The sequence below is a fragment of the Staurois parvus genome, unplaced genomic scaffold, assembly GCF_062004578.1.
Source record: "Staurois parvus isolate SC_StPar_1 unplaced genomic scaffold, SC_StPar_1.0 ptg000914l, whole genome shotgun sequence".
Classification (NCBI taxonomy): domain Eukaryota; kingdom Metazoa; phylum Chordata; class Amphibia; order Anura; family Ranidae; genus Staurois; species Staurois parvus.
In genome coordinates this window covers 100,001-119,059 of record NW_028318710.1, presented here as the reverse complement: position 1 = coordinate 119,059, position 19,059 = coordinate 100,001, and the positions used below count along the sequence as shown (strand labels likewise).

The 19,059-nt window shown below is 52.8% G+C and overlaps 1 protein-coding gene across 2 annotated transcripts in view; it reads right to left on the bottom strand.

Annotated features, from left to right (window-relative positions):
• Positions 1–2,325: 2,325 nt before the first annotated feature.
• ZNF143 (zinc finger protein 143) overlaps positions 2,326–19,059 on the bottom strand; it is a 65,636-nt gene continuing 48,902 nt past the window's right edge. The window contains exons 13-15 of one of the 2 annotated variants that reach the window (XM_089656538.1): positions 10,080–10,207; positions 7,579–7,743; positions 2,326–2,821 (exon numbers count right to left, since the gene is read on the bottom strand). In XM_089656538.1, coding sequence (XP_089512664.1) covers positions 2,738–2,821; positions 7,579–7,743; positions 10,080–10,207 — 377 coding nt within the window. In that variant the 3' untranslated portion in view covers positions 2,326–2,737. The remainder of the gene's footprint in view (positions 2,822–7,578; positions 7,744–10,079; positions 10,208–19,059) is intronic. The other variant, XM_089656539.1, reaches the window with a different exon arrangement.

The following is a 19,059-nucleotide window of genomic DNA, read 5'->3' as shown; positions in this document are numbered from 1 at the left end:
TCAGGAGCTCTAGTGAACACTGGTTAGTTCTTAGACTCAAGTGGGCTTGCATCATTCTTTAGGGTGGCCTACTTGTGTACTCATCTTGCTGGTCGGTGAGAGCCTCTCTACTGCTATAGCTACTGGTCTCTGAGCCTCACCCCTGACCATGACAAAGGACCTTGTTAACGCCCATGTGTTAGTAATAAAGTTAAATGAAAAAAAAAAAATCTAAAATAAGGTATGAAAAATAATTTTAATAAAATAAAAATTTTTTGGGGTGGGTTAACCTGTAAAACCCTTTTTTTGTAGTACATCATGGGTCACAGAGCATCATCTTAGTCCTTACGACAGGGATTATGCTGCCACCTCCAGGTGATTGGATACTGGCAAAAAAGACAGGAAGTCCCCTCCTAGGCATAACCATTCCCTGGTGGGCAGAGCTTCCATTGTGTAGCAAGCCACAAACTACAAGATAGAGGTGTGGGACCTCCGTGTCTTGCGATGTACTCCAAGAAATTGATTTTACAGATAAACCAAAATTCCAGTTTTCTTTATTGTATATCACAGGACATAGATCTTCTTGGGGGATGTCCCAAAACAAGAACATGAGGGGAGGGCAACACAGTAAAAGGCCCCCCCAAAAAGCAGAGCAAGAAAGAACCTCACGGCGCAGACTGCAAAACACTGCGACGAAAGGAAGAAGCCTCAGTAGCCTTCACATTCATCTGGGAAACCTTTGTAGAAGTGTGAACTGAAGACCAGGTAATGGCCTCAGCTACTGAAGCTTGATGACGAACTGCCCAGGAGGCACCTACATTCCTGGTTGAATGAGCCATCACCAAAGAAGGTGGAACCATTTCTTTCAAACCATAAGCGTGAGAAATAAACTGAGGATTCCAATTGTAGACTGCGTGACTTTTCTTTGGGCCCTCGGGAAGCACAAACAGGGAGTCCAATCGCCAAATCTTAGGAGTCGACTTAAGGTAAATCCTGAGAGCATGAAAATGCAAAGTGTGAAGAGCCTTGTCTACTGGCGACTGAGGCTCAGGACGAAAAGAAGGTAATACAATGTCCTGGTTGAGATGGTAGGCCAAAACCACCTTAGGCAAAAAAGACAGCCGAGGCTGAAGAACCACTTTGTCACAGTGGGGTATCAGGGATGGCTCCTTAATGGAAAAAGGCAGCCAGTTCCGAAACCCTTCGAGCCGAAGTATTGGTAACTAGAAACATAACCTGTTGCTTAAAAAAAAAAAAAAAAAAAAAAAGTAGGTCCTGAATGGGCTCAAACAGAGATCTCTAAAACAGAAAGAACCAAATTGAGATCCCAGAGTCAACAGTGATCTGACCGGAGGAAAAACACGTGTGAAACCCATGATGCACCAGGAATGAGAAGCAAGCAGCCTCTGAAAAAGAATGGCCAAGGCCGAAATCTGGTGCACCCGGGCCGTGGCTGTCTCATGAGGGCACAGGGGAAGGGGGGTGTGCGGAGGAGGGGGGAAGAGGCTATTCGACCATTCCGGGAGATTCTCCCTGTTGTATCCGTGATGCTATTCGAATGGCGTTTAGAAACGTCCACCACATCGGGAGCGCTCCCATCCAGCCGTTTATCGGCATAGGCCGGACAGGAAGAGGTTAATATACGCAGGGGAGTCCCTAGGGTTGGTGTCACCCGGTGCGGTAACACCCCATATAGGTTGCATGCCGAAGATCCCTGCAGGATGGATGGGATCTGCGGATTTGGGAGGATAATGGATCGGAGTCTGATCCATTATGCTCAATCCGCAGATCCCATCCATCCTGCAGGGATCGTCGAGCTTTCTTTACAACTTACCTTTTTGTGGAGTGGGTCCGGTGTCACCCCGTATAGGTTGCATGCTGACGATCCCTGCAGGATGGATGGGATCTGCGGATTGAGCATAATGGATCGGACTCTGATTCATTATCCTCCCAAATCCGCAGATCCCATCCATCCTGCAGGGATCGTCGAGCTTTCTTTACAACTTACCTTTTTGTGGAGCGGGTCCGAGGTCACCCCGTATAGGTTGCATGCTGACCATCCCCGCAGGATGGATCGGATCTGCGGATTGAGCATAATGGATCGGAGTCTGATCCATTATCCTCCCAATCCGCAGATCCCATCCATCCTGCAGGGATCGACGGCTTTCTTTACAACTTACCTTTTCGTGGAGCGGGTCCGGTGTCACCCCGCATAGGTTGCATGCCGGCGATCCCCGCAGGATGGATCGGATCTGCGGATTGAGCAGAATGGGTCAGAGTCCGATCCATTAACCTCCCCAATCCGCAGTCTCTAGTATTTACAAAAAGGACCCAGCAGGATGGAAATGTATTCAATACTTTTTAATATTTCACAACGGCATCCTTTGTACATAATTCTTCCAAGATAAAATAGTATTAACACTTTTCTTTTAGCATTAACGATCTCTATTTACAATAAGTACAAGCTGGCCGAGGCCCGGAGGAGCGAGGAGCGTTATTGGCGGCGCGGAGGCAGGCAGGCGCTGAAATGTGACCGATCTGTAGATCTCGCCCACAGTCCACGAGAATGATCATTATATTACAAATCCAATATAAAATCCCAGTCTCTTCTCCCTATAAATATGCATGATGCAGAGGTGAAATGTTCAGGATCGACGGCGAGCGTCTCAAAGTCCGCAACGTCTTTGTCGGAAGGGGTGGCGCACCCGGCCCGCGGCTGTCTGATGAGGGCACAGGGGAGGGGGGGGGGGGGGAGAGGCTATTCGTCCATTCCGGGAGATTCTCCCTGTTGTATCCGCGATGCTATTCGAATGGCTTCTTCCAGAGATTGCTGCTCGCCCAGCTGATGGAGGAGAGAGAAAACACAAAATTACAGACAGGAATACAGAAAATTAAAAAAAAACAAAAAAAACTAGGATTAACCGTTTCCCACCCGCCCTATAGTGGAAATACTGCTACATGGCGGCACGGGAGGCGCAAAATCACATATATATATATATACAGTAAATATATACAAATTTTGCATTTCCCGGTTGGGGGTGCGTGCGCGCCCTACCCGCACCGTTATCAATCACCGAGTCCCGGCCGGTGATTACTGAGGATCTCCAACGGGGAGGAGGACTGTTTTGTTTACATCTCCTTCCATAAAAGGACTGAGAGGGTCAGTAAATGGATAAGGCAAGTTACGGTGCTCAGGGGTCACGGTGCTCAGGGGTCACGGTGCTCAGGGGTCACGGTGCTCAGGGATCACGGTGCTCAGGGGTCACGGTGCTCAGGGGTCACGGTGCTCAGGGGTCACGGTGCTCAGGGGTCACGGTGCTCAGTGTGCAGGGTCTCCTATAGCCAGCGGGGACACCACTGCCTCAGGAGCCCTGTAGACATTGATCTGTGTTTCCCTATGGTCCCGTTATAGCAGTGATTTCTAGCAGTCTCATGTAATGTGTCTCCAGTCTATGACTGTCTCTTGAAGCATGTCCCCAATTTCTGTCAACTCCTATAGCATGTTCACATTCTGACAGTCTCCTGTAGTATGTCCGCAGTCTCTGGTCATCTCCTGTACTATGTCTGCAGTCTCTGGTCATCCCCTGTACTATGTCCGCAGTCTCTGGTCATCTCCTGTAGTATGTCCGCAGTCTCTGGTCATCTCCTGTAGTATGTCCGCAGTCTCTGGTCATCTCCTGTACTAAGTCCGCAGTCTCTGGTCATCCCCTGTACTATGTCCGCAGTCTCTGGTCATCTCCTGTACTGTGTCCGCAGTCTCTGGTCATCCCCTGTACTGTGTCTGCAGTCTCTGGTCATCCCCTGTACTATGTCCGCAGTCTCTGGTCATCTCCTGTACTGTGTCCGCAGTCTCTGGTCATCTCCTGTACCGTGTCCGCAGTCTCTGGTCATCTCCTGTACCGTGTCCGCAGTCTCTGGTCATCTCCTGTACCGTGTCCGCAGTCTCTGGTCATCCCCTGTACTGTGTCCGCAGTCTCTGGTCATCCCCTGTACTATGTCCGCAGTCTCTGGTCATCTCCTGTACCATGTCCGCAGTCTCTGGTCATCTCCTGTACCGTGTCCGCAGTCTCTGGTCATCTCCTGTACCGTGTCTGCAGTCTCTGGTCATCTCCTGTACTGTGTCTGCAGTCTCTGGTCATCTCCTGTACTGTGTCCGCAGTCTCTGGTCATCTCCTGTACTGTGTCCGCAGTCTCCGGTCATCCCCTGTACTGTGTCCGCAGTCTCCGGTCATCCCCTGTACTGTGTCCGCAGTCTCCGGTCATCCCCTGTACTGTGTCCGCAGTCTCTGGTCATCTCCTGTACTGTGTCCGCAGTCTCCGGTCATCCCCTGTACTGTGTCCGCAGTCTCCGGTCATCCCCTGTACTGTGTCCGCAGTCTCTGGTCATCTCCTGTACTGTGTCCGCAGTCTCTGGTCATCTCCTGTACTGTGTCTGCAGTCTCTGGTCATCTCCTGTACTGTGTCTGCAGTCTCTGGTCATCTCCTGTACTGTGTCTGCAGTCTCTGGTCATCCCCTGTACTGTGTCTGCAGTCTCTGGTCATCCCCTGTACTATGTCCGCAGTCTCTGGTCATCTCCTGTACTGTGTCCGCAGTCTCTGGTCATCTCCTGTACTGTGTCTGCAGTCTCTGGTCATCTCCTGTACTGTGTCTGCAGTCTCTGGTCATCTCCTGTACTGTGTCCGCAGTCTCTGGTCATCTCCTGTACTGTGTCTGCAGTCTCTGGTCATCCCCTGTACTGTGTCCGCAGTCTCTGGTCATCTCCTGTACTGTGTCCGCAGTCTCCGGTCATCCCCTGTACTGTGTCCGCAGTCTCCGGTCATCCCCTGTACTGTGTCCGCAGTCTCCGGTCATCCCCTGTACTGTGTCCGCAGTCTCTGGTCATCTCCTGTACTGTGTCCGCAGTCTCTGGTCATCTCCTGTACTGTGTCTGCAGTCTCTGGTCATCTCCTGTACTGTGTCTGCAGTCTCTGGTCATCTCCTGTACTGTGTCTGCAGTCTCTGGTCATCCCCTGTACTGTGTCTGCAGTCTCTGGTCATCCCCTGTACTATGTCCGCAGTCTCTGGTCATCTCCTGTACTGTGTCCGCAGTCTCTGGTCATCTCCTGTACTGTGTCTGCAGTCTCTGGTCATCTCCTGTACTGTGTCTGCAGTCTCTGGTCATCTCCTGTACTGTGTCCGCAGTCTCTGGTCATCTCCTGTACTGTGTCTGCAGTCTCTGGTCATCCCCTGTACTATGTCCGCAGTCTCTGGTCATCTCCTGTACTGTGTCTGCAGTCTCTGGTCATCTCCTGTACTGTGTCTGCAGTCTCTGGTCATCCCCTGTACTGTGTCTGCAGTCTCTGGTCATCCCCTGTACTATGTCCGCAGTCTCTGGTCATCTCCTGTACTGTGTCCGCAGTCTCTGGTCATCTCCTGTACCGTGTCCGCAGTCTCTGGTCATCTCCTGTACCGTGTCTGCAGTCTCTGGTCATCTCCTGTACCGTGTCCGCAGTCTCTGGTCATCCCCTGTACTGTGTCTGCAGTCTCTGGTCATCCCCTGTACTATGTCCGCAGTCTCTGGTCATCTCCTGTACTATGTCCGCAGTCTCTGGTCATCTCCTGTACCGTGTCCGCAGTCTCTGGTCATCTCCTGTACCGTGTCTGCAGTCTCTGGTCATCTCCTGTACTGTGTCCGCAGTCTCTGGTCATCTCCTGTACTGTGTCCGCAGTCTCCGGTCATCTCCTGTACTGTGTCCGCAGTCTCCGGTCATCTCCTGTACTGTGTCCGCAGTCTCCGGTCATCTCCTGTACTGTGTCCGCAGTCTCTGGTCATCTCCTGTACTATGTCCGCAGTCTCCGGTCATCTCCTGTACTGTGTCCGCAGTCTCCGGTCATCTCCTGTACTGTGTCCGCAGTCTCTGGTCATCTCCTGTACTGTGTCCGCAGTCTCCGGTCATCTCCTGTACTGTGTCCGCAGTCTCCGGTCATCTCCTGTACTGTGTCCGCAGTCTCTGGTCATCTCCTGTACCGTGTCCGCAGTCTCTGGTCATCTCCTGTACCGTGTCCGCAGTCTCTGGTCATCTCCTGTACTGTGTCCGCAGTCTCTGGTCATCTCCTGTACCGTGTCCGCAGTCTCTGGTCATCTCCTGTACCGTGTCTGCAGTCTCTGGTCATCTCCTGTACTGTGTCTGCAGTCTCTGGTCATCTCCTGTACTAAGTCCGCAGTCTCTGGTCATCCCCTGTACTATGTCCGCAGTCTCTGGTCATCTCCTGTACTGTGTCTGCAGTCTCTGGTCATCTCCTGTACTGTGTCTGCAGTCTCTGGTCATCTCCTGTACTGTGTCTGCAGTCTCTGGTCATCCCCTGTACTGTGTCTGCAGTCTCTGGTCATCCCCTGTACTATGTCCGCAGTCTCTGGTCATCTCCTGTACTGTGTCCGCAGTCTCTGGTCATCTCCTGTACCGTGTCCGCAGTCTCTGGTCATCTCCAGTACCGTGTCTGCAGTCTCTGGTCATCTCCTGTACCGTGTCCGCAGTCTCTGGTCATCCCCTGTACTGTGTCTGCAGTCTCTGGTCATCCCCTGTACTATGTCCGCAGTCTCTGGTCATCTCCTGTACTATGTCCGCAGTCTCTGGTCATCTCCTGTACTGTGTCCGCAGTCTCTGGTCATCTCCTGTACTGTGTCCGCAGTCTCCGGTCATCTCCTGTACTGTGTCCGCAGTCTCCGGTCATCTCCTGTACTGTGTCCGCAGTCTCCGGTCACCTCATGTACTGTGTCCGCAGTCTCCGGTCATCTCCTGTACTATGTCCGCAGTCTCCGGTCATCTCCTGTACTGTGTCCGCAGTCTCTGGTCATCTCCTGTACTGTGTCCGCAGTCTCTGGTCATCTCCTGCACTGTGTCTGCAGTCTCTGGTCATCTCCTGTACTATGTCCGCAGTCTCCGGTCATCTCCTGTACTGTGTCTGCAGTCTCTGGTCATCTCCTGTACTGTGTCCGCAGTCTCTGGTCATCTCCTGTACTGTGTCTGCAGTCTCCGGTCATCTCCTGTACTGTGTCTGCAGTCTCCGGTCATCTCCTGTACTGTGTCTGCAGTCTCTGGTCATCTCCTGTACTGTGTCTGCAGTCTCTGGTCATCTCCTGTACTGTGTCTGCAGTCTCTGGTCATCTCCTGTACTGTGTTTGCAATCTGACCATCTCCTGTATCAAGTGTGTACGGTGTCCCTATCGATGTGTACTGCTGGGAAAGTGTCACCTCAGACTGTTTACACAGACAAGGATCAGCAATCAGTCCGCAGATAACGAGGAATTAGAGGAGAACATTGATCGCTGATCCCGCACATTGATCGCTGATCCCACACATTGATCGGTGATCCCACACATTGATCGGTGATCCCACACATTGATCGCTGATCCCACACATTGATCGCTGATCCCACACATTGATCGGTGATCCCACACATTGATCGCTGATCCCACACATTGATCGCTGATCCCACACATTGATCGCTGATCCCACACATTGATCGGTGATCCCACACCACACACTACAACAACCATCAATAGGTTGTACTTTGGCCCTCGGCTCAGCCCACTGAAATGCCCCCCACCCCCGACTTACCTGCACTGCTATCTGTGTCCCGTTGGACGTGGCCAGCAGGGTGACCGGCCTGGTCTCGGTGGCGACGAGATGGTGGCTATGCTGCTGTTGGCTCATTTCTGAGGAGGCCGCGTGGAATGCCGAGAGATCCTGAGCAACAATGGCCACCTGGAAAGGGCATCGAATCTGGTGGTTAGATGATATCAGAAGGTCACGATGATTACACGCTCTCTACTACTACCGACAGATTGTACCAATTCATGACAGGAGCATCACAGGGGACATCCTGAGGGTACAAAGGCTGCTTACACCAAGGATCCATAGTAATCATTAGATCGCTATTCCCAGGAGCCTAACCCAAGAATCCATCAATATATACGGCCTGTATACCGCCAGCCGGCCAGCACTTGATGATCGTCATATGAACATACAGGAAAGTTAATATGTCATTTTAACACACGTAAGCGGCTCGTTTTGACAGGACGTCATATGACACCCAGTCACAGCGGTGAGTGTCCCGCCCGGCCTATAACAGATTGACGGCTGATGACAGATCACTACTCCGGCCCGTTGCCAGTGTCATGTGACTGCTGTGACCAATCACAGCAGATCACATGATAATTGTATACAATGGATGGCTTCCCGTCATGCCATCCATTGTATACAATTATGTTGTAAGCTGTGACTGGTCAAGGCAGTCACATGATACAGACAGGGCCAATCACAGCAGATCACATGTGGATTCTATACAATGGATGGCTTCCCGTCATGCCATCCATTGTATACAATTATGTTGTAAGCTGTGACTGGTCAAGGCAGTCACATGATACAGACAGGGCCAATCACAGCAGATCACATGTGGATTCTATACAATGGATGGCTTCCCGTCATGCCATCCATTGTATACAATTATGTTGTAAGCTGTGACTGGTCAGGGCAGTCACATGGTACAGACAGGGCCAATCACAGCCCATCCGTATCATGCGATCAGCTTTGCCCAATCACAGCCCATCCGTATGATGCGATCAGCTTTGCCCAATCACAGCCCATCCGTATCATGCGATCAGCTTTGCCCAATCACAGCCCATCCGTATCATGCGATCAGCTTTGCCCAATCACAGCCCATCCGTATCATGTGATCAGCTTTGCCCAATCACAGCTAATCACAACAAAAGACTGAATGAATCCATTTCATTCAGTAACAATGACTGCAAATATCAATGAAATACATCGGTATCAGCAATACAAAACAAAAAAAAAATCCTGATCAGTTGCCCAGAGTAGTTCCATGTTACTATGGTAACATTGTATTGTGCTGAAAAATAAAATAGTAAAAAAAAAAAAAATGTAATAAAAAATAGAAACATTTGATAAAAAAAATACAAAGTCACTGGTGATGTGGCCCAGCTAGGGGGCACCAGAAGGCACTGGTGTCATGATCCACCCAGGGGGCATCAGGAAGGCACTCCCAGGGGCAGTAGTGAGGCACTGGTGATGTAGCCCACCCAGGGGCAGCAGAAACAAACTGGTGATGTAGACCAGCCGGGGCAACAGGAAGGCACTGGTGATGCAGCCCTCCCAGGGGCAGTAGGGAGGCACTGGTGATGCAGCCCTCCCAGGGGCAGTAGGGAGGCACTTGTGATGCAACCCTTCCAGGGGCAGTAGGGGGGCACTGGTGATGCAGCCCTCCCAAGGGCAGTAGGGAGGCACTGGTGATGCAACCCTTCCAGGGGCAGTAGGGGGGCACTGGTGATGCAGCCCTCCCAGGGGCAGTAGGGGGGCACTGGTGATGCAGCCCTTCCAGGGGCAGTAGGGGGGCACTGGTGATGCAGCCCTCCCAGGGGCAGTAGGGGGGCACTGGTGATGCAGCCCTTCCAGGGGCAGTAGGGAGGCACTGGTGATGCAACCCTTCCAGGGGCAGTAGGGGGGCACTGGTGATGCAGCCCTCCCAGGGGCAGTAGGGGGGCACTGGTGATGCAGCCCTCCCAGGGGCAGTAGGGAGGCACTGGTGATGCAGCCCTCCTAGGAGCAGTAGGGGGGCACTGGTGATGCAGCCCACCCCGTTGACAGCAGGAAGGTACCAGTACCACAGCCTTCCCAGGCACAGCTGCATGTTGTTGTGCTTTTTCGGTTGTGGTGGTAAAAGGTCCGCTTTACCTTCTCTCCCTGAGAGTCACAGATATAAACTACTTCCTGCTACCCAGAACCCTCTCTGCACTTGAGTAGCAGCTACTAACCTACATGCCTTGATGAGCACCTTTGGGGCGCTTAGTTGGATGGATTTAGTTGTTGAATGCCCGGAATTGGTCTGGTGCAGTTGTGCCTGGCAGCCAGTCAGCTTCTAACTTCAGCTTGTCCAATGAAGCTTTGAGAATAAATCCTGGAAGCTGATTGGTTTCTATGCAGAGTTGCACCATATTTTGCCCTCTCCCACTTTAGTAAATCTTCCCCCTTGCGTTGAAGGAAGCGGCCGTTTGCTGTGGCTTCGTGTCTAGTGGCTCTCCTATGTCCCCGATACTTACATGTTGGGTGCCGTCCTGGGATATCAGAGCCAGCTGCTGTCCGGATTGCGCCACGGCGGCCGGTATGCCGTCTTCTCCCTCCATGCCGGTCACGTATGCAATCTGAGGGCCTTTCAGGACATCATCGGCTGCAGAGGAGAGAATGACAACAAATCTTCACCACAAGATGAATGGGAAAAGGGAGTTCAGGAACCAGTCAGTCCAATCTATAAACATTGGTGCAAACAATAGAGAAGAATAAAATAAGTGGGTTGTAGAACTTCAAAGTCTATTACGGGTACGGCACACCGGTCTGGTCTGGTGGGAGGGGCCAGTACATAGTTTCCTGAAAACATCCTAGCCCCCTGCCTCAGTCCTCCACTCAAGAGCCCCCAGCCCTCCTCTCAAGAGCCCCCAGCCCTACACTCAAGAGCCCCCAGCCCTACACTCAAGAGCCCCCAGCCCTACACTCAAGAGCCCCCAGCCCTACACTCAAGAGCCCCCAGCCCTACACTCAAAGAGCCCCCAGTCCTACACTCAAAGAGCCCCCAGTCCTACACTCAAAGAGCCCCCAGTCCTACACTCAAGAGCCCCCAGCCCTACACTCAAAGAGCCCCCAGTCCTACACTCAAAGAGCCCCCAGTCCTACACTCAAAGAACCCCCAGTCCTACACTCAAAGAGCCCCCAGTCCTACACTCAAAGAGCCCCCAGTCCTCCTCTCAAGAGCCCCCAGTCCTCCTCTCAAGAGCCCCCAGTCCTCCTCTCAAGAGCCCCCAGTCCTCTCTCAAGAGCCCCCAGTCCTCTCTCAAGAGCCCTCAGTCCTCCACTCAAGAGCCCCCAGTCTTCCACTCAAGAGCCCCCAGTCCTCCTCTCAAGAGCCCTCAGACCTCCTCTCAAGAGCCCTCAGACCTCCTCTCAAGAGCCCCCAGTCCTCCTCTCAAGAGCCCCCAGTCCTCCTCTCAAGAGCCCCCAGTCCTCCTCTCAAGAGCCCCCAGTCCTCCTCTCAAGAGCCCCCAGTTCTCCTCTCAAGAGCCCTCAGACCTCCTCTCAAGAGCCCCCAGTCCTCCTCTCAAGAGCCCACAGTCCTCCACTCAAGAGCCCCCAGTCCTCCACTCAAGAGCCCCCAGTCCTCCACTCAAGAGCCCCCAGTCCTCCTCTCAATGGCTCTCAGTCCTGATACAAGCAGTGGGAGGAGTTATGCAAATATCAAAAAGCCTTGATGGATGGGCGTCAGTCTGGAGGAGTGGGCGTTCCTAGGCAGGCTGTACTCACATGCAAAGCTGAGCGTTCACGATTGAAAGAACTGAAATCCAATGAATGAAAGGGGTGGGGCCAGGGAGAGTCAGGCTGGGGAGGGAAGGGCAAGATGATGCCAGGAAATAAAGCGGGATCTTTCTGACTGGCTGCAGCTTCTAATGCACGTTGTGAGAAGCTCACAGTTTGCGGTGACATCGGAGTAAGCCATTTGTGCGAAGAGCAGCCTTTCTTCTCGAACACTGATAGGGTATGTTCCTTCCTACGCCTAGATATACCCGCCTGTAACCATGGCATTGAAGCAAATGACAGTTTGGAACACAACATTTTATTAAAGGGACATATTACGTCCCGCCTGTGGTGTGTAGAGTCTCGCCTGTGGTGTGTAGAGTCTCGCCTGTGGTGTGTAGAGTCTCGCCTGTGGTGTGTAGAGTCTCGCCTGTGGTGTGTAGAGTCTCGCCTGTGGTGTGTAGAGTCTCGCCTGTGGTGTGTAGAGTCTCGGCTGTGGTGTGTAGAGTCCCGCCTGTGGCGTGTAGAGTCTCGGCTGTGGCGTGTAGAGTCCCGCCTGTGGCGTGTAGAGTCTCGGCTGTGGCGTGTAGAGTCCCGGCTGTGGCGTGTGGAGTCTCGGCTGTGGCGTGTAGAGTCCCGCCTGTGGCGTGTAGAGTCTCGGCTGTGGCGTGTAGAGTCCCGCCTGTGGCGTGTAGTCTCGCCTGTGGTGTGTAGAGTCTCGCCTGTGGTGTGTAGAGTCTCGCCTGTGGTGTGTAGAGTCTCGCCTGTGGTGTGTAGAGTCTCGGCTGTGGCGTGTAGAGTCTCGGCTGTGGCGTGTAGAGTCCCGCCTGTGGCGTGTAGAGTCTCGGCTGTGGCGTGTAGAGTCCCGCCTGTGGCGTGTAGAGTCCCGCCTGTGGCGTGTAGTCTCGCCTGTGGCGTGTAGAGTCCCGCCTGTGGCGTGTAGAGTCCCGCCTGTGGCGTGTAGAGTCCCGCCTGTGGCGTGTAGAGTCTCGCCAGTGGCGTGTAGTCTCGGCTGTGGTGTGTAGAGTCCCGCCTGTGGCATGTAGAGTCTCGGCTGTGGCATGTAGAGTCTCGGCTATGGCATGTAGAGTCTCGGCTATGGCATGTAGAGTCTCGGCTATGGCATGTAGAGTCTCGGCTGTGGCGTGTAGAGTCCCGCCTGTGGCGTGTAGTCTCGCCTGTGCAGTGTACAGTCTCGTCTCTCCAGCACATGTGAACAGGTTAACCATTACCAGCGCAGACAATAGACGTCTCGCACTCCGTGTGCTCAGCCGCCATCCACTGCTGATGAAGACTTTTTGTTCTCCGCTTACACAAGAGGACAATATTTACACAGTGAGGTCAGTCAGTCATTCATGGTCTGCCGGCTCTGATAAGGAGCAGAGATAGTCCAGGAGTGTCTACACCGAGGACTGGGCAATGGTCCCGCATGAACTCACCTTCCCTCCCTGATCAGCACAGGGGCCACACGGAACATTAGAGATACCAAACACAAGTCGGATCAAAGTCAGAGGTCTGTGTTTAGGTTTCTGCCACACAAGTATTCTACAGAACCACCGCGGCATAAACATGCAGAGATGTATTGGCCGAACATGTATGTTTAAAAGTCGAGCGGCACCCCCTACTGTGACACCCCCTACCGCGACAACCCTACTGCAACACCCCCTACTGCGACACCCCCTACTGCGACACCCCCTACCGCGACACCCCCTACCGCGACAACCCTACCGCGACACCTCCTACTGCGACAACCCTACCGCGACAACCCTACCGCGACAACCCCTGCTGCGACACCTCCTACTGCGACAACCCCTACTGCGACACCCCCTACTGCGACACCTCCTACTGCGACACCCCCTACTGCGACACCCCCTACTGCGACACCCCCCACTGCGACACCCCCCACTGCGACACCCCCCACTGCGACACCCCCCACTGCGACAACCCCTACTGCGACACCTCCTACTGCGACAACCCCTACTGCGACACCTCCTACTGCGACACCCCCTACTGCGACAACCCCTACTGCGACACCTCCTACTGCGACAACCCCTACTGCGACACCTCCTACTGCGACAACCCCTACTGCGACAACCCCTACCGCGACAACCCCTACCGCGACAACCCTACCGCGACAACCCCTACTGCGACAACCCCTACTGCGACACCTCCTACTGCGACACCCCCTACTGCGACAACCCCTACTGCGACACCTCCTACTGCGACAACCCCTACTGCGACACCTCCTACTGCGACAACCCCTACTGCGACAACCCCTACCGCGACAACCCCTACCGCGACAACCCTACCGCGACAACCCCTACTGCGACAACCCCTACTGCGACACCTCCTACTGCGACAACCCCTACTGCGACACCCCCTACTGCGACACCTCCTACTGCGACAATCCTTACTGCGACACCCCCTACTGCGACACCCCCTACTGCGACAACCCTACTGCGACAACCCCTACTGCGACAACCCCTACTGCGACAACCCCCACTGCGACACCCCCCACTGCGACACCCCCCACTGCGACACCCCCTACTGCGACACCCCCTACTGCGACACCTCCTACTGCGACAACCCCTACTGCGACACCTCCTACTGCGACACCCCCTACTGCGACAACCCCTACTGCGACACCTCCTACTGTGACAACCCCTACTGCGACACCTCCTACTGCGACACCCCCTACTGCGACAACCCCTACTGCGACACCTCCTACTGCGACAACCCCTACTGCGACACCTCCTACTGCGACAACCCCTACTGCGACACCCCCTACTGCGACAACCCCTACTGCGACACCTCCTACTGCGACAACCCCTACTGCGACACCTCCTACTGCGACAACCCCTACTGCGACACCTCCTACTGCCCCTACTGCGACACCCCCTACTGCGACACCCCCTACTGCGACACCCCCTACTGCGACACCCCCTACTGGGCTGGTGCAGGAGCAGATCACAGTAAAGGACACCAAGTGACCCCAACAAATGTCACTATTTCATCTATGTGTCTGTGTGTCCATGGCAGTTTTTGTTTCATATGTAGGATGTGTCGGTTGGTGAATCAGAGCTACAGGATGCTGTGCCAGTGCGCGGTGTGCCCGTAGTCCCATCGTCAGATTTGCCACCACGCCCTCTGCTCAGCCATGGACAGATAATGTATTTCAATGCTGAAGAGGACAGCCACTAATGAGGACACGCCCCTGGTCAGCAAAGGAGACGCCCCCTTCTCGCCAAACAATGGAGACACACATCCCTGCCCAGCACAGGAGACACACCCCAGTACCAGCAATGAAGGCACATCACCTGCCCAGCAATGAAGGCACGCCCCCTGCCTAACACGTCCCCTGCCCAGAAATGAAGGCACACCCCCTGCCCAACACATCCCCTGCCCAGCAATGAAGGCACGCCCCCTGTCCAACACGTCCCCTGCCCAGCAATGAAGGCACGCCCCCTGCCCAACACGTCCCCTGCCCAGCAATGAAGGCACACCCCCTACCCAACACGTCCCCTGCCCAGCAATAATGGCACACACCCTAACCAACACGTCCCCTGCCCAGCAATGAAGGCACACCCACTACCCAACACTTCCCCTGCCCAGCAATGAAGGCACACCCCTTGCCCAACACTTCCCCTGCCCAGCAATGAAGGCACGCCACCTGCCCAGCAGTGGAAACACACCCCCTTCCCAGCAATGAAGGCATGCCACCGACCCAGCAATGGAGACACACTGCTGCCCAGCCATGGAGACATGCCCACCTGCCCAGCAATGGAGACATGCCCACCTGCCCAGCAATGGAGACGCCCACCTGCCCAGCAATGGAGACACGCTCCCTTCTTAGCCATGGAGACACGCCCAACCCTGCCCAGCAAAGGAGACACGCCCCCCATGCCCAGGAAAAGAGATACGCCACCTGCTCAGCAGTGGAGACACGTTCCCTTCCCAGCAGTGGAGATATGCCACCTGCCAAGCAGTGGAGACCAGTCCCCTGCTCAGCAGTGGAGACACACACCCGTGCCCAGCAATAGAAACACGTCCCTCTGCCAAGCAATGGAGACACACATCCCTGCCCAGCAATGGAGACACACATCCCTGCCCAGCAATGGAGACACACACCCCTGCCCAGCAATGAAGGCATGCCGTCTGCCCAGCAGTGGAGACACATTCCCTACCCAGCAGTGGAGACACATCCCTTGCCCAAGAATGAAGGCACTGCTCAGTCGTTGAGACACCCATCCCTATATATCATGAATGACAGTAGCTCCTGGGAAAGACCCTGGACAATCGTCAGTAGGGGACTCCACCAACCCCCCTACCCCAATCCCAATGAAATTGGGAGGAAGAAAGGATTTACCAACAACATATACCAATTACAACAATCCATAGACTGAAAGGTTCACATATACTTTCTACAACTTCCAAGTCGCCACAAAACTTAACCTTTTAAGTCTCTCCTAAGTCTGCTGCTATGAATACTTCACTTTCCTGCAATTCCTAGCTGCAACCCTAAAATTCCTGTATAAGTTCTGTATTGGAGTACCCCCCCCCCCCCCCCCCCCCCGCCTCCATGTGACAATGGTTGGGACTGGCCTGAGGCTCTGCCTTACATGCAGAGAGGAGATGGAGTCACACGCCCCGCTGTATCCAGAAATGCAGGGTATGTCCAAGGACTTCAGCTGAAGAACAGAATGGTGGGGGGGTTGGGGGAGGATAGGAATTATTAATAGAGGAGGTAGGATGTAAAAAGAACCTGATACTTTGTCTTGATTGGGCAGAATGGTGGGATTGCTTTAATCTGAATGTAAACCATAATGTTAACCATTGACCTGAACCTAATCCCCAACATTGACATCAACATAACTACCATCAAGTGATGCAATGAAAGTCGATGTCATCTATTTACAATGGGCTCAATAACAGAGCAATAAAACCTGCAGGAAAATCTCCACACCGATAAGAGCCAGGAAACAGGTTGGAGGTCAACGTGCTCTATAGCATGCGTGTAGTGTGCTGGGTTTAAAAAAGATTCCAATATGGGGAAATGACCAGCAGAGAAGATCTAAATCGGGTTGAAGGGGCACCTATATAAAGGCAATGACCAGCAGAGAAGGTCTAGAATGATCTAAAGAGACTCCAGTATGGGGGAATGACCAGCAGAGGTCTAGAATGGTCTGAAGAGGCTCCAATGTTGGACAATCATCAGCAGAGAAGGTCTAGAATGGTCTAAAGGGACTCCGATATCAACGTGCTTTATAGCATGCATGCAGAGTGGTGGGTTTAAAAAAAGATTCCAATATGGGAACTGACCAACAGAGAAGGTCTAGATCGGTTTGAAGGTGCACCTATATAAAGGCAATGACCAGCAGAGAAGGTCTAGATCGGTTTGAAGGTGCACCTATATAAAGGCAATGACCAGCAGAGAAGGTCTAGATCGGTTTGAAGGTGCACCTATATAAAGGCAATGACCAGCAGAGAAGGTCTAGATCGGTTTGAAGGTGCACCTATATAAAGGCAATGACCAGCAGAGAAGGTCTAGATCGGTTTGAAGGCACACCTATATAAAGGCAATGACCAGCAGAGAAGGTCTAGAATGGGGCAATGACCAGCACAGAAGATTTAGAATGGTTTGGAGAGTCTCCTATATAGGGCAATGACCAGCAGAGCACTAGAATAATCTGAAGGGACTCCAAAATGGGGAAATGACCAACAGATAAGGTCTAGAATGGTCTGGATGGGCTTCAAGATAGGGCAATGACCAGCAGAGGACTAAAATAGTTTGGAGGGTCTCCTATATGGGACAATGACCAGTATGGAAGGTCTAGCTCTTTCTTGGATCATAGTCACTCATTCAGATATCTGTTCTCTCCTATGATTTGCCCATACACAGACCCGAGACTGCAGTGTTTCCATCTAAATGGAGAGAAAGCCATGTGTGAAGTGAGGATTCATCATATACGGATCTACCGGGCTCTTGATATCTAAGCAGAGATGAACCCATGTGTGTGATTCAACCTTGCAGACAGTAATTGGGAGATCACCAAAGCAGAACAGTGCACGTTGGGTTAAATGGGAATTACAGTTATCGGGGGGGGGGGGGGGTCAGGAAGATGGTCTGGAGGGAGATGGTCAGGAATGGTCTGAAGGGACTCCTATATGGGACAATGACCAGCAGAGGTGGTCAGGAATTGTATAATGGTCTAGAGGGACTCCTATATGTAAAAATGACCAGCTGAGGTTGGGAATTGTCTAGTGAGACTTTTACATGGGACAATGACCAGCATAGAAGGTCAGGAATGGTCTGCCGGGATCTCCTATATGGGACAATGACCAGCAGAGAAGGTCGGGAATGGTCTAGTGGGATATCTATATGGGACAATGACCAGCAGAGAAGGTTGGGAATGGTCTACAGGACTACTATATGGGACAATGACCAGCAGAGAAGGTCAGAAATGGTATAGGGGGTCTTCTATATGGGACAATGACAAGCAGAGGTCATAAATGGTCTGGAGGGACTCCTACATGGGACAATGACCAGCAGAGAAGGTCAGGAATGGTCTGGAGGGACTCCTATATGGGACAATGACGAGCATAGGTCAGGAATGGTCTGGAGGGACTCCTATATGGGACAATGACGAGCATAGGTCAGGGATGGTCTGGAGGGACATCTATATGGGACAATGAACAGCAGAGAAGGTCAGGAAGGGTCTGGGGGAACTCCTATATGGGACAATGACCAGCAGAGAAAGCCAGGAATGGTCTGGGGGGACACCTATATGGGACAAAGACCAACAGAGAAGGTCAGGAATTATCTGAGGGGACACCTATTTGGGACAATGACCAAAAGAGAAGGTCAGGAATGGTCTGAAGGGACAATGACCAGCAGAGAAGGTCAGAAATGGTCTGGTGGGACTCCTATATGGGTAACAGGTGGAGTGGGAACAGCCCAAGAAGGGAGGGAATGCCCAGAATGCCAAGGTGGGAGAGGAAAGACTCAGGCTCCATAGTACAGTGACCCCCCCAGTCAACCCAATGCTCCGCCTACACCTAAAACATTGCTATTAGATGGGGTGACCCTTTGATGGTCCTAATATCGTGTAATTGTTTAAATCTGCAAAGTCATTAAAACAAAGCAGTCGCTTTTCCCATTCAAGACAAACCGACAAATTCTCTTGAAAGCACGCCCTGTTCGGGCCATTTGTTTTCTTCTGGTGTCCAGATTTGACCTTTAATGGAAGATGGATCACTTTCCGGATGCACTGTTTGTATACTTTATTGCTCTGTAGCTTGTATTCTTTGCTTGCTAGGAATATTCTGAGCGGACTCTAATATATCACGGAGATATCTGTGACAGTAGAATAGATGGAGTTTTCCCTGCGCCAGGCTCAACAATTGTGGGGCGGATAGCTGTTCCAGGTCGGTGGCTTGGAGTGAAGGCCAGGTACCCCCCCCTCGCACGCGCAGGATACTTGAAGCTGACCCTGTGCCAGGTTAAAAACGGAAGGTTTGTGGGTCTCTGTTCTCCGTAGCGGTTTCTTTGTGTGCCAAGGATCGGAGGTGAGGTGTTCAGGTCTGGCACGCCAGGTGTCTCGGGCAAACAAACCTGCTATGTGTGCACAAGATCTTTGTTCCTATAAACCGACGCTTCTCTGTGATCCCCGTATCAATGACGAGTCTCCCCAACAGCTGGGGGGACAGATTATCTGGATCAAGGTGTGCACAATAGAG